Genomic DNA, 18,045 nt, shown 5'->3' with positions numbered 1-18,045 from the left:
AGATGAACACAAAATTTTGGACAACGCCCTTTGTTCAATCAAGAACAATGTGTTACATGAGTTCATACAAGAAGCGAAGATATTTCAGAAATTATTGTTTTCTGTTTTCTGAAACTTGTCCAATATAATACATTAAGTGCAAGATGTATCTTTAAACAAACAGATACAAATACTTTTCTTTTTAATATTAAAGGGCATATCTATTGCAAAACAAGTTTAACTCAATTCGAAGAGAATAATTATTTCATTACAAGTTTTTTTATTCGTATTTCTCCTGAAAAAGGAGAAATGGTGTTGATAAAATGCGGGCTCGTACGGGTCCTTCCCCCGTTCGAAGCGAAATTGATTTTCAAGGCAGCGGACTGAATGACGTAAGTAAATGAAGAGGACACTATAGGGGGAGTGGGGTAATCCCGAACACCTTATTACTACACATTAAAACAACGTAAGATAGAATAAACCATACCAATATCAAGAGTGGGTAATACTTTAATTATAAGCACGTTCTCATTAACTAAACCTTAATTAATTAGTTAGAAGATATGATGAAAAAACAAAAAATTCCGTCGTTCGGGATTGCCCCGAGATCTGGGGGTAATCCCGAACGTACTGGAAAGCTCATTGAAGAATCAATTTGGAGTGTTAAAAAGAATTGAATTTTTGATAATAACTTTTAATTTATTTCTAGATTCCTCGGAGAAAGATTAGTTCATATCCAGCTCATGATACATATAGCTATGTAGATCAATGCAGATTTTATCCATGCCTGATTTTATCCATATTTTTAAAAACCATTAAATTTGTAATACTTGATTCAGAGGTTTTTTTTTTTTTTTTTCAACAGTATACGTTCTGTGCATTGAGAGTGTTTACAGTCCATTCTCTCAAAGCGGGCACATTTCATTTCATGACGTCACACTATTTTCTAGGTCAAATTTGTCTCGATCGATGGAACTCACCGCTTATAATTGGTTTTTGTGGAATATTAATTTTTAAACGTCTAATTTTCTCAAAAAAGGAGTCATTTTCATTGTCCTCATAATATTAGCTTGCCAATGATATGATGTTGTCCGAGCAATATATATGCCCTTCAATACCCCAATACTGCTTTAAGTTATGGGAAACAAGTCCACTGATTGCTAATATAAATTTTAGTAGCACCAAAATTATCATAATAATAAAGCATACCTTCGGTTGAAATATCTCCAAATGCACTGATGTTCGAAATCTCGTCTGCAGAAGAAAATAAATTGATATATGCATTCAATTGACGTTGATATGCTTTACGAATATTACAACTTTGACGGACTAGCCTTACTCAAAATAGTATGCTATCAAATATTGATATTTTGTTATTTTCTGCTTTTTTTTTCTTTTCTATTATCGGTCACCATAGTCTTCAATAGGCTGACATACTATAATATAATGTATTTTAAACCCCAACACATGTATACATTTATTACATTGTTTTAAACTTCATTTTGTTGCCTACAGTTTCAATAGTTGTGTCTGTAGGCAGTGGCGTAAGGCTTCGTTCGACAAAGGGTGGCGGTGGAGAACAGTGTAATAAAGCAAAATGTCTTTTGCTCCCTGAATTACAAATGCGGGCTTTGAGCGCAGAAATGATCATATATAATTTGATGATTATTGCATGAACCCCCGCTCTTTAAAAAATGGTGACCACCCCCTCATCTTCGTCTAACCAGCAAACACAAAACGTTTTCGACATCATTCGCAAAAGGTCATAAAAGGTTGTTGAAAACGTTTAAATTTCGGGTTAAATAAAGGTAATATTAAGAGTATAAAACGTTTTAATAGCCTTAAAAACATTTTTTGATAATCTACTGCTCAGCAAACAAAAATGTTTTACAGAAAACGTTTAAATGTCGGGTTATATAAAGGGTACGTTTTAATAACATTCGTTTTAATAACATTCCAAAAACATTCTTGAAAACTTGATACAAACATTCTAAACAGAATGTTATTTTGGGGTTGAAAAAATATTTTGCGAAAAACATTTACCCAAAATATTTTCAATAACGTTTTAAAAACGTTTTCATGACCTTTATATAACCCGACATTTAAATGTTATTAAAAGGTTTTGAAAAAACATTTTAAGAACATTTCTATGTTTGCTGGGTTCAAATATTTTAACATAATGTTATTTAAGTATTGACACAATATTTGGCAAAAATGTTTGCAAAAATAGTTTACAATAACATTTTTGAAAACATTTAAAAATATTGTTGTAGTGTGTTTTCATACAAAACGTTTTAAAACGTTATCATGACCTTTATATAACCCGACATTTTAATGTTATTAAAACGTTTTTACCTAAACCAAAATATAACTTATTTAAAATGTCTTTAAAACGTTTTTGTGTTTGCTGGGTACCTAGGCATATTTCTGTAAATGTACCTTTCTGCTGCTTCATGCAAATATACTGCGCCGCTTCATTGCTAGACACACACGGTATATCATGCCAATGATTTGTGGAATGAAAATTCTTCATAACAATTCGTACACATAACTCTAGCATGCCTCCATCTGGCTGACGCTCGGTCCATCTTTCATTACTTTTAAACAAACATAATAGACCAGAGGGGAGTGAGCACATCAAATTGTTTTATATGTGACCGTACAGCACGAATGAGCCGTAAATGTCCTCAATTGTATTCTGAGTTACAGTGTAAAATGGGCATGAAGGTCATATTCATAGGTATTTCAATTTGGTGCTACGTGTATCTCATTAAATGAGGTACACGTAGCACCAAATTGAGGTACCTATGAATACGACCTTCATGCCCATTTTACACTGTAACTCAGAATACAATTGAGGACATTTACGGCTCATTCGTGCTGTACGGTCACATATCATGCGATATGGTTCACAAACATACATATGGGTACATACATAAAGGAAGAGACATTGTATATGTTTTCGAGAAAACAAAAAAGCTAACAAACAGCTAGGGCTTACTCGATGGGCGCTTGCCAATCGGTGTAGCTCATTGGTCTTCCGTCTATCCATCTGTGAATCCATTCCTCCTGATTCAACTTTAAACCTATTGAAACAATAATTCATCAAAAATGTATCTGAGAATCTTTATTAACATTTTCTTCATATACTAGCGTTTCTCTCAACATCAATCGTATGGCGTCTTAACGTCAACATCGCATACCAGAATCTCATTCACGTTAACACGATGCTGATTTATTTTGAGTGATGTAAGAGATGAAATCAAAACTCGACTGGTGGGTACCGGTTGTTGAACTGTGTTCCATTGTTTAAAACAATAGAAACTGGATCCAACCGGACGAAACCGCCCGGAACCGGCGGTCGACCGGCGGTCGAGTTTTGATTCCATTCCATCAATTGTACACGATGGCAATCTGTAGTCGTCAGACTCGTTACCATACAGAGTCATAACATAATCATACAGTCTACCCAATAAACAATTGAATACATGAATACAAAAGCCACCTAAGTCCATGCGAGGTTATTTTGAGAGAAAAACCCGTGTATCATTTTAATTCCTTCAGTTAGATTTACCTGGTCAATATGGTAAGTTTTACGTGCAAATGAGTGGATTAACCTGTATTAGGTATGACGATTAGCATTTCAGGGACTTCGTGGGGTTCATTTTAAATTTTGTTCAAAAGTCATTCTCTAGCAATGAATGTGTTACAAGTGGACTTTTATACATACTGGATTTCAATCAATGTGTTACAAGACTCAAATCATGGAATTGGGTGATTCTTTCATACATGCTATTTTTCACATGCCCAATAGACACAGAGGATGAATTTGAGTTGTTCTTTCATGCATATGACAGGCCTATGTATAGCAACAATTTCCCATGCTTAACTCAATTTGGCCAAAGTATGGACTTAGGTGGCTTTTGTATTCATATATTCAATTATTAAAAATATTATATCAAACTAACCTATAAATATATTCAACGGTGGACTGACATGATCTTGAAGACTTCTTATAATCAGTGAGTGAATAAAGTCCATGTCTTGTTCATCTCTGATGCTCACCAGATGCGCGTCTTGTTCTTGACACAGTCCCTCTGCATCAAACCAACTCAGAGTGTTCACATTGTCGACCACTATGTAGCAGCTACCCTTGAAGTAATACCAACCTTCCTGGCAAAGTATATCTGTAAGTAAAAAGGTAGCTTACGTATAAAGCTGAATTTATACTCGATCGCCAAGCGATTGCGATGAAACGCTTTTGGAAAGCGATGGGCAATCGCCGATTTTTGCGATGCATCGCTTTACACTTATCACGGCGGTAGCGATTGCAGACGACAATTAAAATATTCTAAATGCCAAAAAAACACATTTTTAAGTATTGCTTTGAATTAATTAATCATTAAAAGTTGATAATAGAGAATGGTAAATTAATTAGCAAAACAATAGATCCAGTTGGTTGTATATGATTGGTTGACGCATTCACGTGTCAAGCGATATCGCTGGGAAGTTGAGATTTCTTCAACTTGCAAAAGCGTCGTTTTAGCCTCAGCGATTTGAATCGATTGATCGACTCGGCGCTCTGGAAATGAAAGTAAACACTGAGCATGCGTGAGAGTCGCTTTTCTGCAAAAGCGATCGAGTATAAATTCAGCTTAACGGTTTGCGCAATGTCAATGGAACTGGCTTGAGTTTTGTATTGGTTGTCAAGTTCAGATAGTTGGGCCCTGTGCATGACGTCACTTACCCGCAGGCCCTATATTTGACCAATCGGATAATAATCGTGAATACACACTGGCAAACAATTATTTAAACAACTCGTGAATCTTAGAATATTGAGCGACAGAGCGTACGTGATTACTTTAAAGTTTAAGGTAGAAACTTATAACCGTTTTCGCTACAGAAAACGCCTTACCGCCATGATTGGTGAAATTGATACGGCTGTGTTGAGCGTAATTAGCAATAAAACCGCTGCCAGCATCCTCTGCTCCCGACTGTAAAACAACCAATATGTGGTTGTAGTCACTCAGTATTGTATCAGGAGGTCTTCGATCATTACAAAAACGATCTATTTCGTATTTATCAGTTTCCGTATCACCATTGTAAACAATCACAGATGTGGAATCACATTCTCCCAGAGACGGAATATCGAAGACTCTGAATGACAGACTTATGTAAGAACCTTGTTCGGTGATGATGTTCCATGTACATGAGCTTCGCTGAGGATATTTTCTTGGATGGCCAAGAGAGGCTATAAAACCTTTTTCATATGTACATTTTCGTGGAAAACTGCAGGACGCCAAATGATCTATTTCGCATCTCTTTACAACTAGAAATGAAAACACAGATGAATATCATCTAATATAACTATTCGTCGTACAAATGATGATGTACATAACAGGATTAACTACCATAGCAATAGGTCAAAACAATTTTAATATATCGCCATGCACTGTAAACAAGTTGCACTCATCACCTTTCTACAATCATAGATTGCATACAATACCGCTCTTTTCAAACATCGTACAGGTGCGATTGATCAGCATGATATGAATATTCTATAGAATTACGATCCAGGTCTTTATCCCCGTTCTTTGACATCTATGGTTCAATGCAGAGGTACCGCGTAAACTTACAAGTGCAGTGCGATATATTATGGATTGAGAGAGGTCATTAATCCATAACCGTATTACAGAATCAGTACGAAACGAATGCCGGTACAAAACAGAAAGATTTTTTTCCCGTTTTACAATAATTATTGTTAAGACCGGGAGTAAAGACAATCAAGGATTTTGAACATATCAAGGAAAGTCAAAATATTAATATCGCATTTCTTTGGTAAGAAATCGTGACAAAAAGCAACTGTAAGAGTGACAATTTCACTTCATATATGTGACCGTACAGCACGAATGAGCCGTAAATGTCCTCAATTGTATTCTGAGTTACAGTGTAAAATGGGTATGAAGGTCGTATTCATAGGTACCTCAAATTGGTGCTACGTGTACCTCATTTAATGAGATACACGTAGCACCAAATTGAAATACCTATGAATATGACCTTCATGCCCATTTTACACTGTAACTCAGAATACAATTGAGGACATTTACGGCTCATTCGTGCTGTACGGTCACATATGGGCGGTACATAATTCGACCTTTGCAGTACTTAAACCTGGTTATACGCCGTAGAAGTGCCGTAGAAGTGACGTAGTCAATCGGACATATGGTTTTCAAAATATATCAATTTATATTTTCTTTGTATCTTATTGTTTTTATCAATAATCAATAAAGTTAATGAGCTAAAATGACTGGAGAAGCTCATTAACATATAATTTTTGCCAATATTTAGCTAAAAATTCATGCATAAATGTTCAGGGTACTTTTATTTTGCATAATTTTGCCCTGAAACTTGGTCAAAGTGTTTTTAATATGTTCTAATGTATTAAATAGTGAAGCCGCCCCTAATTTGCATATTTGCATAATTAATTAGCATTTATGCAAATTAGCTCATTAATTATGCAAATATGCAAATTAGAGGGTGGCTTCACTATATAACACATTAGAACATATTAGAAACACTTTGACCAAGTTTCAGGCAAAAGTAAAAATAAAAGTACCCTGAACATTTATGCATTGATTTTAGCAAAATATTGGCAAAATTACATATTAATGAGCCTTTCCAATCCTTTTAGCTCATTAACTATTATTATTATTGCCAAAAACAATAGGATTCAAAGAAAATATAAATTGATGTATTATGGAAACCGTGTGTCCGATTTGCTCCAAACAAAAGGCATATTGATCAGTGTACTTTACCCTACGCAATGAATCTGTTTAAAACATGCTCAAAGCATTTTCTAATTTCTAGAAAATGCATTAAATACCACCTGAACATCACAACCTCTCTATTGTCTTTACTTACGCGCTGAACAACCAATAATCTCTACTCGTAAACATGGTTTGGTGAAATATTTCTTTGGATATATCCTGATAGCTGTTGCTTCAATCTCCGGTGAAAAGTCATTGCGTACTAGGGTCTCTTTGTCTCTATTTCCGGTGAGTACCTGTAACATTGTTTTACATAAAGTTATTTTCAGCGATCAAATGTATAACGTAACTTTTTAAAACCAAAAGTAACCTTCGGTGATAAAAAAAAAAAGACACTTAACTCCAAAATATGTTAAAGTTATGTAAGAACAATGTTTTAACCGCAAGACAAATTCTCTTAAAGCCTTAATGTACGATCTTTTTTTCAGAATATATCTTTATTTTTTTCAAAATCGATTTTTTGGCATATTTGTAATACTTACACATGATATATGTCGGAACGATCGCAAATCTTAATCTCCTACGAAGCCAGTTTGGTTACGCTCCCTCCACACATGTACGTGGAGGGAGCATAACCAAACTGGTTGCGTAGGAGACTAACTCTGAATCTGAATCTAACTCCTATTCCGATAAGTGCGACATATTTCGAGTGATAGAGGTGAAGTTTATGATGTTGTTTCTTTGCAAATTTCCAATGTTTTTCGCGTCCAAATGTATTGGGAACTTTCATAATGATTGCATATTATCATTTTGGAAGAAAAAAAGAAAAATCTAAAAAATTAAAAAGATCGTACATTAAGGCTTTAATGTCATATTATAAATATTACTTCATTATTTTAACTTGCCAAGATTTAAACTGTAGTTCACCAAACTATTTAACATCACATCGACTGGTGACAAAGTGTTCATTCTTAAATTCAACCAAAATTGATTAGTATATAGATATTTACTGCCATGAGAGGCATGGTTAAATTGATAGGACCGCGATGATCTCAAAACAATGCTTATGACCCATGGAGCCTGCAACGAGGATTATATCATGGTTTGAAATCATCAAGGGCCAATAATTTCATCAGAGCCCCGAATATAAAACAGTCTATCAAGCCTTATCAGTTGTATACATAGATTTCTGGTAAAGATTCTTGTTATCTGACAGCACTGGGCATTACATGAAGCAGCTTGGATTAAGAGGTGTACACGCAGATCGGTCATACCTATCGAATAGCCCTGGGCATCGGGCATCGCGCGAGCTTACTATTTCCGTCGTCCAGGGCAAGGGGCATAGTCAAAATATGCCAGTACAGTAGTACTGTTTAGATTTCTTAATCTGGACAATCTGCAATAGATCCAGGCAGCGATATTAAAGTCCTTTTATATAAGAATATCTCAAATCATTATTACTTTTGCTTCAACAGATATTGTACCTTGCAGTCATCCTTTGACAATCCACCATACCACATATCCATGTCCTGCGTAACTCCGGCGTAACGTAGACAGAATTCTTCAACCCAAGACATCTGATTACCACATCCTTGTGTGACAATAGTCCGAATAATATACAAATCAGCTAATGTTGCTTGCAGCCATGGATTAGCGTCATCGGGGCCCGGGATCCATCCCGATCCTGGGCTTCAAGATCCGGAATGAGTCTCAATTGAGTAGAGTATGCTGTGTGCAATGTATCAAAGTCACTTGACGAACGCATCTCGATGTTTGTAATGCCACCACTAGCCACACCAAGAGAATAATCACAATCTGGGGATTCCGATAATAAAGTATCATCACATAGCGTTACCAGCAAGCAATTTAAAAGCTTTACTTATACAGTCTGCAAAACAAATAAGGTACCAGTTATTGTTACCCATGTATATCCTAAACAAAGACAGATATGTCATAATTCTCGCTATTCGCAATAAGGGCACCGCCAGCGGTTTGCGATGTAATCGTGATGTATCATGGGAAAAGGTCGACATCAAGTCCGCGCAATACGAATATTACCATGCTATTACATAGGAACACGTGACAATATTTTTTAGTTTGTCAAAATAAAGGTGTTACACGCCCGGGGTTACACGCGAATCGATACTCAATAATACTTAATAATGTGATTTGAAATGTGCACAATTAATTTTTTCTCTATCGATTTGCGTGTAATACCGTTATATTGACAAACTAAAAAATATTGTCACGTGTTCCTATGTAATAGCATGGTAATATTCGTATTGCGCGGAGTTGGATGTCGATCTTTTCCCATGATACATCACGATTTTCCCATGATACATCACGATTACATCGCAAACCGCCCTTATTGCGAATAGCGAGAATTAGAGCAAGATACCAATAGCTGCATCTTTCAGGTCGGTTTAACGACCCCATTCGTTAAAGCCGGTCAAGGAATAAAGCCACAATAATCCAAAACCTAAGGAAGATGCAAATTCAAAAGTTGCAGTTTTGCTTCATTACATGCCCTATTGATTTGTACACAAAGCGTCCTCGAACAAGAGAGCACCGTGCTTCCATTGATAAGCACATTAAAACTAGCGACGTGCTTTTAATTTATAAGAACATGAAAGTGCAACCTTTGATTTCGTTACTTAATTCTTAACCAACGTCAGGTCTTAAATCAGAGCTAAAGGGTATAGGTATTTACTGCTTGTTTTATTTTTGACATATTTATCTTTGTTTAGGATACAGAGGTAAACATAACTGGTACCTTAATGCTCTGCCTGCTAGCCATGCGCGTCAACGGAAAAAGTTCAAGCTTTGAAATATTTTCTCAAAATATCAAGAGCTATCTTAAGAACTACTGAACCAATACTAGGCTTGTTTGTACTCATTTTAATGCATTTTCATGCTGATTCCAAATATGGTCATGAAAATTTACATTTCTGAAATTTTGAATTTTTAAAAAAATTTTGAAACAAGTCGTCTGCAGTCGACACCCGCGTGAAGAGAGTTAATTATTTGGCTTACTGTAGGTTAATAAGTGAGCACCACTTATTGAGAGAGTACTTGGGCTCAATAATGCACGCGCAAGTGCATTACTGTGTCCAATCTCTCGAGCAACAAGGAATCTGCATTTATTAATTAACCTGTTTCATGCACGACAAAGAACGTCTACTATTTTTTATCGCAATATATTACCAATATATATTGCCACCTTCAAGAAAAATGAAACAATCTGAAAAATGCGAATGTACAGCGCGTAGTACTGCGCGCAAGTGCAATAATATTGTACAATATTGTGTACTTTTCTAACGGCTTTACCGATTGGCTACGAGTCGTCTTTTTTAATTGGACCGTAGGCCTAGATGGAAATTATTGACAATTTCATCAGAAAATCTTGCTTTCTTACCATTATCAATACATCCAATAACTTCAATTTGACATCCAGTATTCAGTCTATTGTTAAGGTCAGGAGAGACAACCGGATAGAAACGCAAGTGATTAGCTTTGAATTGTTGACGAAATACCAGCAGACGACGGCATGGATGCTTATTCAGGAATACGGTGACTTCATCTTGGTGAGGCTGAAGGAAGGTGTCATAGCAAGAAAGATTTCCGCACTACGAAAATCAAAGACAAATATCAAAGTATTACATACTACAAGTAGGGCGCATACGTCACCTTTCTTTGATTATATTCAACCATCGCAAAGAAGACCGTAAGTCCACTTGGCCCCTCAACATGTATACACTAAAGTTGCGTATAGTTTCGTATAGTTTGGTAATGTTTTATACATGTTCAGGTGCCAAGACAAATCTTTCACAACCTTTCATGATGTTTTCACCCTGGAACATGTATTAAACATTATAAAACCCTAAGAAACTATACGTAACTTTAGTGTATACATGTTGAGGGGCCAAGTGGACTTACGGTCTTCTTGCGCTCATGTCTTCAATTTACCCTAGGGATGCCAATAAGTGGAAGCCTACCACAAAATCTCTCTAATTAAAGGGGCATATCATGATCCACAGCCTCATCCACAAAAAAAAAAAAAAAAAAGTTGAGATTTTTACACCACTGGATACCTCTGGCTACATAATGTTTATGTACCAAATATTTCTTGCAGATTAATTCGTTTAGCAAAAATATCGCCAAATTTGAATTTCGTTCTGGTGCACCAGAACGAAATTACAACACATTGTCTATGGAGCAGTGTAATACACATAATCATGCATAACTCGCAAACGCAAAATCGGAATCAACTGAAATTTTGGAAATAAGCTTTTTCGTGGATATCTACTGAAAAATGTCATAAAAAGAGGATGCTAGGATCACGAAATCCTCCTTTAAAATCTGACGACCTATAACAAACAAGAACAACGACATTGAAACATACCCTGCCATTATGATCAAAATACGTGTAGGGTTTCCACTCCATCAAATCGTCGCTGTACTTCAAAAAGAATTTATCAACAGACACCCATCCTATATCAAGCCGGACAATTCCTTGCACCACCAACGCAGAGAATATCATTCGCTCATCGAATGATATCTGTAACCAGGGAGCATCGTCTCCAGGGTGCGGCATCCAGTAGCTGTCATTAAGAATCCGAGCAAACTGTGGCAATGTGGTGTTGTCGAAGTAAGAAGAACTTGATATCTGGTCATCGGCAATAATCTGGCTTTGCATGCCCATTGGAATGGCACATCCAACTATATAATATAATATAATATAATATAATATAATATAATATAATATAATATAATATAATATAATATAATACAATATCATATAATATAATATAATATAATATAATATAATATAATATAATATAATATAATATAATAAACATCTCAAAAAAAGTAACTAACCCCCCTTAAATAATGACCATTAATCAAAAACAGGCGATTGTATTACAAATCTTGTCAAATGCGTTGGAAGCAGAATTTATTTCTGCAAATTTTGACACCTTATTTGTAGCAATTGACTAAATGTTGACGTCACAGCGTACATTTAAATCAATGTAACCCAAGATTTGAAAGTTGCAGTAAATTCTATTGATTTGTATTCAGTATAATGGAAAGAAATCTGTATAATGATATCTGAGTGTGTTTGTATTGTATGTAAGTGCAACTTTCAAATCAGGACCTCACTACATTAAATTGTCCGGTGTTTTATTGTTTTCTGAGCTATCGTATCAAACGCATTTTACAGATTTGTAAAACAATAGTCCCTTTTAAATAATGGCCATTATTTAAGGGTGTTAGTTATTTTTGGTAATATAATATAATATAATATAATATAATATAATATAATATAATATAATATAATATAATATAATATAATATAATATAATATAAATATAATTATATAATATATGGCGAGTACAGTTTTTACTATTGTTATTTTGAGATTATCTACACGGGCACATGCATCTAAATTCAGTTGTGCACTGCAAATAAACACACAGACAATATGCCTTCTGAAGTGGCATTGCAGAAAACAGGGATACCGTGCTTTCACTTTATTGTGCAGATCTTTACCAATAAATATATATAAACAGATGCTACCCTTTCGTCTATATATACATGTGCACAGAATTTCGTGAATGTAGTTCTCTTTATTCTAGGTCGAATTGACTGTTTTTAAATATTCTACCTAACCATGCTAACCTTGAATAGAAGTTTGTACTCGATCTGTTTCACCTGGAATTAGTAGAAAATACAAACAGTTTCAATTCGTTACTAATATAGGTTAGTACCATAAACATTGGGCAACAACTATTCTTTTGTTATTTTATAATATTTTGGTTCATCTAGCCAAAGTAAAATCTTTTACATGTATTACAACTCGTATATAACATTTTTACAAGTAATGGAAATTGAAGTATATTTACCCTTCAGAAGTGTATCATATCCATCTATTCCTTCAGATCCTGTAATAAAAATGTGAAAGATTCGTTAGAACTGAAATATTAATGGAAATAGAATGGGAGCACCGGGTAAATTCACAGTCCCAAAATCAATTCATAACTTGATATTTAAATCAGACGACCTTGAACATTTTTATCAGCTAAAACAGGGTCAATCAACCACGAAGTTCTTGTGAGATTTAGGGGCTATTTAGGGGTTCATTCATATATTTTCATGACTTTCCCGAGGGGCAGCTTTTCCGTTCATATAATACCAGAACATTTTGTGATTCTCCTTTGCTCAAAATTATGACAAAAAATAAGAAGTTAAATGATTAAAACACGGGAATTTCCTTCGTCCGGACCACCGGGCATTAACGTTGTTTATGCCCGGCTCTCGACCAATCACGCGCGCTGTAATATAGCGTGTATGTATGAACTGTTTTTATACCCGAGGGCTGCTTATTAAAAATATATGAATGAACACCGTTCATACATACCAGAATATTTTTTGATTATTATTTCATCAAAAAAGTAACAAAAAAATAAGAAGTAACGTTATTTACAAAGATAAAAATATTCCTTCATTTTACTTGTCCCGCGATCGCACATCCGGGCCACTGGGCATCAATTCAACGTTGTTTATGCCCAGCTCTCAACCAATCACGCGCGAGGATATAGCAACTATGTAAAACAGTGCTTCCATAGCTTTGCGCCGATTTGCAGTATCTACACGTTGAAAATAATGACAACTATGCAACGCAAAATTCGCCCCAAAAGAGCAAATGCGGTAACCATTTAAACGGCACACTTCAACATAGAAGGACAGTAAGTTGTCCTTACCTGTAGCCGGTTTCTTACAAATAAAACTGAATATATGTTCACATGGTTCATCGTTCCAAGTCCCTTCCGCAAACCTCTGTCCACATTCTTCTTTAGGAGGAGAATTGTTAGGCTCATTTGTGTACCAATTCGTAAAATTTACCTATTACCAAAAAGAAATATAAAGGTATTAGTACCCTTGCGTATAAAAATGCAGAATTCCGAGATCGCGATTATCCCCTTGTCAAACCTGTCACGATGGAAGTTTAAAACAAAAATAATTAGAAGTAAACAAACCAAGTCCCTGGCTATATTTTGTTGAACTAAAATGATACAAAAATCTACGGAAGGATATACATTGATTGAGAAGAACTCTATGAAGGAAAACAATTCTTTTACTATATTGTGCCCAATTTGAATAGAAACCACTTGAATATCGTTTTACTTGCGAGGGCGACTGGATGATACCAACCGGCCATGTGAACCAGAGTGACGACTGACCTCATTACTGTGTATATTCCCGTACATTTTTAGAACCGTACGGAACCGACGGGCAACCACCGAACGAGTTTTGATTTGATCCCTATAAGCTTACCGGTGATCCATCTTGCCATACAAAATTGTCAGGTTCTAACAAATCGTCTATTCCTATCCATGTATCTTTATCCTTGGGTGATAAATCTAGAGAGGAAAGTGACATTGAAATGTCAAATTATTGTATTCATCTACTATTGAAAAGTCAGCCTTTATCAGTAAATTCGTTTGTAAATGTACGGATTTAAATTGAAAGAGACTTAACGCGCACTAAGGATATTCTTAAATGTAACTCGATTTTACTTAGCAGCAGTCAATTCAACTGCATCAGCAGCAGGCCTTGCCGTCTAGATTTTAAAGGCGAGTGGTCAATCACTCATAGCATGATGCTAGACGAGTGGTCAAAGCACTCTATAGTAGTAGAATGTGGTGGTCAAATCAGTCTCTAGGTCTGAAAGATCATTCATACCGATACGGTATATAAACATCTCAAAAAAAAGTAACTAACCCCCTTAAATAATGACCATTATTCCAAAACGTGTAAAATCTGTAACATGCGTTGGAAGCAGAATTTATTTCTGCACATTTTGACACCTGATTTGTGGCAATTGACTAAATATTGACGTCACAGCGTACATTTAAATCAATGTAACCCAAGATTTGAAAGTTACAGTATATTGTATTGATTTTGTATTCAGTGTAATGGAAGGAAATCTGTGTAATGATATCTGAGTGTTTTTTTATTGTAAAAATGTGTATGTAATTGCAACTTTCAAATCTGGACCTCACTACATTAAATTGACCGGTGTTTTATTGTTTTCTTGGCTATCGTATCAAATGAGGTGTCAGAATGTGCAGAAATAAATTTTGCTTCCAACGCATTTTACAGATTTGTAATACAATAGCCCATTTTTGAATAATGGCCATTATTTAAGGGGGGTTAGTTACTTTTTTTGAGATGTTTACTTACGGACTGTTGCATACCTCTATATCGTTTTCAGGAATTAAGGCTAATTTATTACAATATATCAAATGAATACATTGAAAGTGCTGAAACTTGAATGTAAATTGGGTGATCATGGTGATTCGCAACGAACGATATTTAGTGTCTATGGCGAGTGGAAAATCGCTCACTAGAAATTGAGTTTGGGCTCGCCTCAAACGGTAAGGCCTACGGAATTTTGAAAATGAGAACACCATAAAGGGACTGATTCATTATTCAATAAATTATAAGATCGCCCACCCCCAGATACGATACACAATCCACATAATTATTATATCCAACAGCCGCCAGCCGTTCAATCGTAAAAACACCACCATATATATACACACGTATAAATACACAAGCTATTTTCTAAGTGTAAATGAACAAATTTCAATCTAAAAGAGTGCCGACAATGAACTTGCCAATAAAGTGAAAAAGGGGAAAGGGAAATTCACACCTTCCGTAAAATGTAATCATTTTCCCCCAAACTTACACTCAATAAATCCAAGTTCATCAGCATCGAGAATACTAGTGATAGTAGCGTCAAGACTATTACAAACGTCGGTAGCATCAGCATAATTCAATTCCATATCAATCTCTACGTAATACAGATTTCCTCTCCATAGATACCACTTCTGAGGGCATCCGCCTGAAATTAGTACAAAGGACTATAATGTGCATTGAATTCATACTTATAAACTATTTCGATCAAATCTGATCCAAGCGCCTTACAAATCGAAACATTATTAACAAAATTACATCGTCACAAATGTAATTGCTGACCAATCTTAAAATCTCACACCACCAAATCAAGAGTCCTATAGAGATATGTATGTGCTAAATTTTAAGCGACAGCTATGATGGTTGAATGGTTGCCTGATCCCTCTGGCTGGGAAAAATATAGGTTGACCGTCATTATCTTTTACGACTGGCCCTCGAAGTCTACGATGTCCGGGAATAGCCTAATTTACATGCAAAATCATGCCAGTGTTTCTGTAAAGAAAAAGCTGCATGCTTAAAATTATTAAAAATTATTTCCAGCTCTCCTGTTTGTGGTACACTTGAAGTATTTAACATTACTAATCAAAATTTTGCCGAAATTATGCAAATTTCTGCTCATTTTAATGCTTAATTTAGCTGTCCATGGGTTTTTCTGATAATTGAAATGAAGGGCGCACAACTATGTAATTCTTTTTGGTGGTGTAAAATCTTAAGATATATTCATACCTGTATAATAAAATTAGTAAAGAGAGAGACAGAGAAAGATTGAAACAGAGTAAGAGTAAGAAAGAGAGTGACTGGGAAGAGAGCGGAGGAAGAGAGCGGAAGAAGAGAGCTAGAGACTAGAGAGAGAGAGGGGAGACGAACTCCCGGATGAAGTATCCTCCACACAGCGTCATCATCCCTTTGTGTCAAAAATTGCCGTGATAGTACGATGAATCCTCTCGTTTTTCAACAGCTACGCATGGCGATTTTGTTCGAGATAGGCCGAGCGACTCAGGCTAAGCATACCATTTACAGACGATATGAGATTCCACAGAGCCTGCCACACAGTTTCTTTTCTATGTTTTCAGTATGATATAGTATATGATCAGTATCCCATATGGTATTTCTATTGCAAGAAAATTTGATTTGTTGTCAGGTAAATCCAAGGTTTTATTTTTAATACACTAACTGGAAATTAAATACACTAATTAGCGGGGACCGGTATTTTGCTGTGGATATGTTTTACTGCAGTAAAGATTTTGAAATCAAAAGTTAAAATTGTGATATATTCAACTGTTTGAGAAACGAATTATATAAAGGAACCCGTGTAAGATCCAGGTGCTGTATCTATAATACAATGTACATTATCGACTTCATCTGCGTCAATAATAGAATATCGATTTCAATCGAATTGAATACATGTCTCCATTTTGAGTTTGTACTACACCACTGAGCGATCAAGCGATCGATTTCTAGCCAATCAGATAGGCCTCCTTTTCTTGCGTTCGGTGAAATACCAATTGCCCGTCGCTCACCAACGGAATATTAAGTTTATATTTATAACACTGGGTGTCGACACTGTGCTCCATCTCATATAACCGGATGGTGGACGTCATGGGCGATAGTCCTGGGTATGTCAAATGTCAGGTGCCTTGTCCAGAGCATAGGCGGTGGAAACGGGGCCGGGCGGGGTGGAGGAATACGCCCTCCTAAAATTTTTCATTGGTGGATGTTATCCTTAATATTTTACAATTTTCGTACGCACTTGGCAAGCAAATACCAAAATTCAGATTTATTTTGGGCTAGAATGGTCTGAAATTGAAAATGTTTAGCGTGTTTGTCTTGCGAGTCAACAGGAGCAAAATAAATTTATATTAATTCTCCCTAATACTTCTTCTGCCTCTGTTCCATTGAAAATTTTGCCTTCACCGTGTTCCTATAACTGGTAAGTAATTTAGGGATTCAATCATGTTTCACCGAGCGAAGTAAACCACGCAGACGCGCCGGACGCGAGTTGTTAATCGGTGATGAACAACGGTGAAACATGATTGAATCCCTTTCAACAACAAAAGAAGCTAAAGATCGAACCGGTGATCGTATAATTCACGACTATTTTACGAGGAATGTCAGTTAATCATTGCCACTCAGCCTTACAAAAACGTCGATGATTTCTCTGTTGATATCAGCAATAAAACTACAGAATAAAACGGCAATGTTTAGCCGCTACCTGTAAAATACTGAATTCAAATTGTAAGCTTGCATACGCACAAAGGTTCCAGGCATGACGAATTTTACGCGCTCTCGCGTAACGCGTAGTCTCGCTCGCGTTCGCGTATACGCTACAGTAAAAGTGGGGGTTCATCACGGATTAACAACGGTTGGCTCTTGTACAAAGGTATAGGAAGAGTTGTTGAATTAGATATCGACAACGTACCGCAGAACAGTTCGTCATTGCCATAAAGACAGTCATTTTCACCATCACATACACTATCGAAGCCGACGCAATCAATGCCAGTGCAGTTGAAGGTTGCCGAGTTGCCACACGAATCTGAAA

The 18,045-nt window shown here is 35.9% G+C and overlaps 2 protein-coding genes across 2 annotated transcripts in view; both read right to left on the bottom strand.

Annotated features, from left to right (window-relative positions):
- LOC140169833 (uncharacterized) overlaps window positions 1-8,347 on the bottom strand; it is a 28,213-nt gene extending 19,866 nt beyond the window's left edge. The window contains exons 1-7 of the mRNA XM_072193137.1: window positions 8,231-8,347; window positions 6,901-7,042; window positions 4,895-5,308; window positions 3,948-4,166; window positions 2,981-3,065; window positions 2,419-2,576; window positions 1,189-1,233 (exon numbers count right to left, since the gene is read on the bottom strand). Coding sequence (XP_072049238.1) covers window positions 1,189-1,233; window positions 2,419-2,576; window positions 2,981-3,065; window positions 3,948-4,166; window positions 4,895-5,308; window positions 6,901-7,042; window positions 8,231-8,323 — 1,156 coding nt within the window. The 5' untranslated portion in view covers window positions 8,324-8,347. The remainder of the gene's footprint in view (window positions 1-1,188; window positions 1,234-2,418; window positions 2,577-2,980; window positions 3,066-3,947; window positions 4,167-4,894; window positions 5,309-6,900; window positions 7,043-8,230) is intronic.
- A 26-nt stretch (window positions 8,348-8,373) lies between these two features.
- The window catches only part of LOC140169835 (uncharacterized), a 38,394-nt gene continuing 28,722 nt past the window's right edge, over window positions 8,374-18,045 (bottom strand). Inside the window, exons 2-10 of the mRNA XM_072193138.1 lie at window positions 17,926-18,039; window positions 15,499-15,654; window positions 14,082-14,167; window positions 13,508-13,649; window positions 12,650-12,688; window positions 12,426-12,458; window positions 11,149-11,465; window positions 10,162-10,372; window positions 8,374-8,561 (exon numbers count right to left, since the gene is read on the bottom strand). Of these exons, the coding sequence (XP_072049239.1) occupies window positions 8,374-8,561; window positions 10,162-10,372; window positions 11,149-11,465; window positions 12,426-12,458; window positions 12,650-12,688; window positions 13,508-13,649; window positions 14,082-14,167; window positions 15,499-15,654; window positions 17,926-18,039 (1,286 nt within the window). The remainder of the gene's footprint in view (window positions 8,562-10,161; window positions 10,373-11,148; window positions 11,466-12,425; window positions 12,459-12,649; window positions 12,689-13,507; window positions 13,650-14,081; window positions 14,168-15,498; window positions 15,655-17,925; window positions 18,040-18,045) is intronic.

The sequence above is a fragment of the Amphiura filiformis genome, chromosome 14 (genome assembly GCF_039555335.1).
Source record: "Amphiura filiformis chromosome 14, Afil_fr2py, whole genome shotgun sequence".
Lineage (NCBI taxonomy): Eukaryota > Metazoa > Echinodermata > Ophiuroidea > Amphilepidida > Amphiuridae > Amphiura > Amphiura filiformis.
The sequence above is the reverse complement of the archived record's forward strand: the minus strand, read 5'-3'. Positions and strand labels throughout refer to the sequence as shown.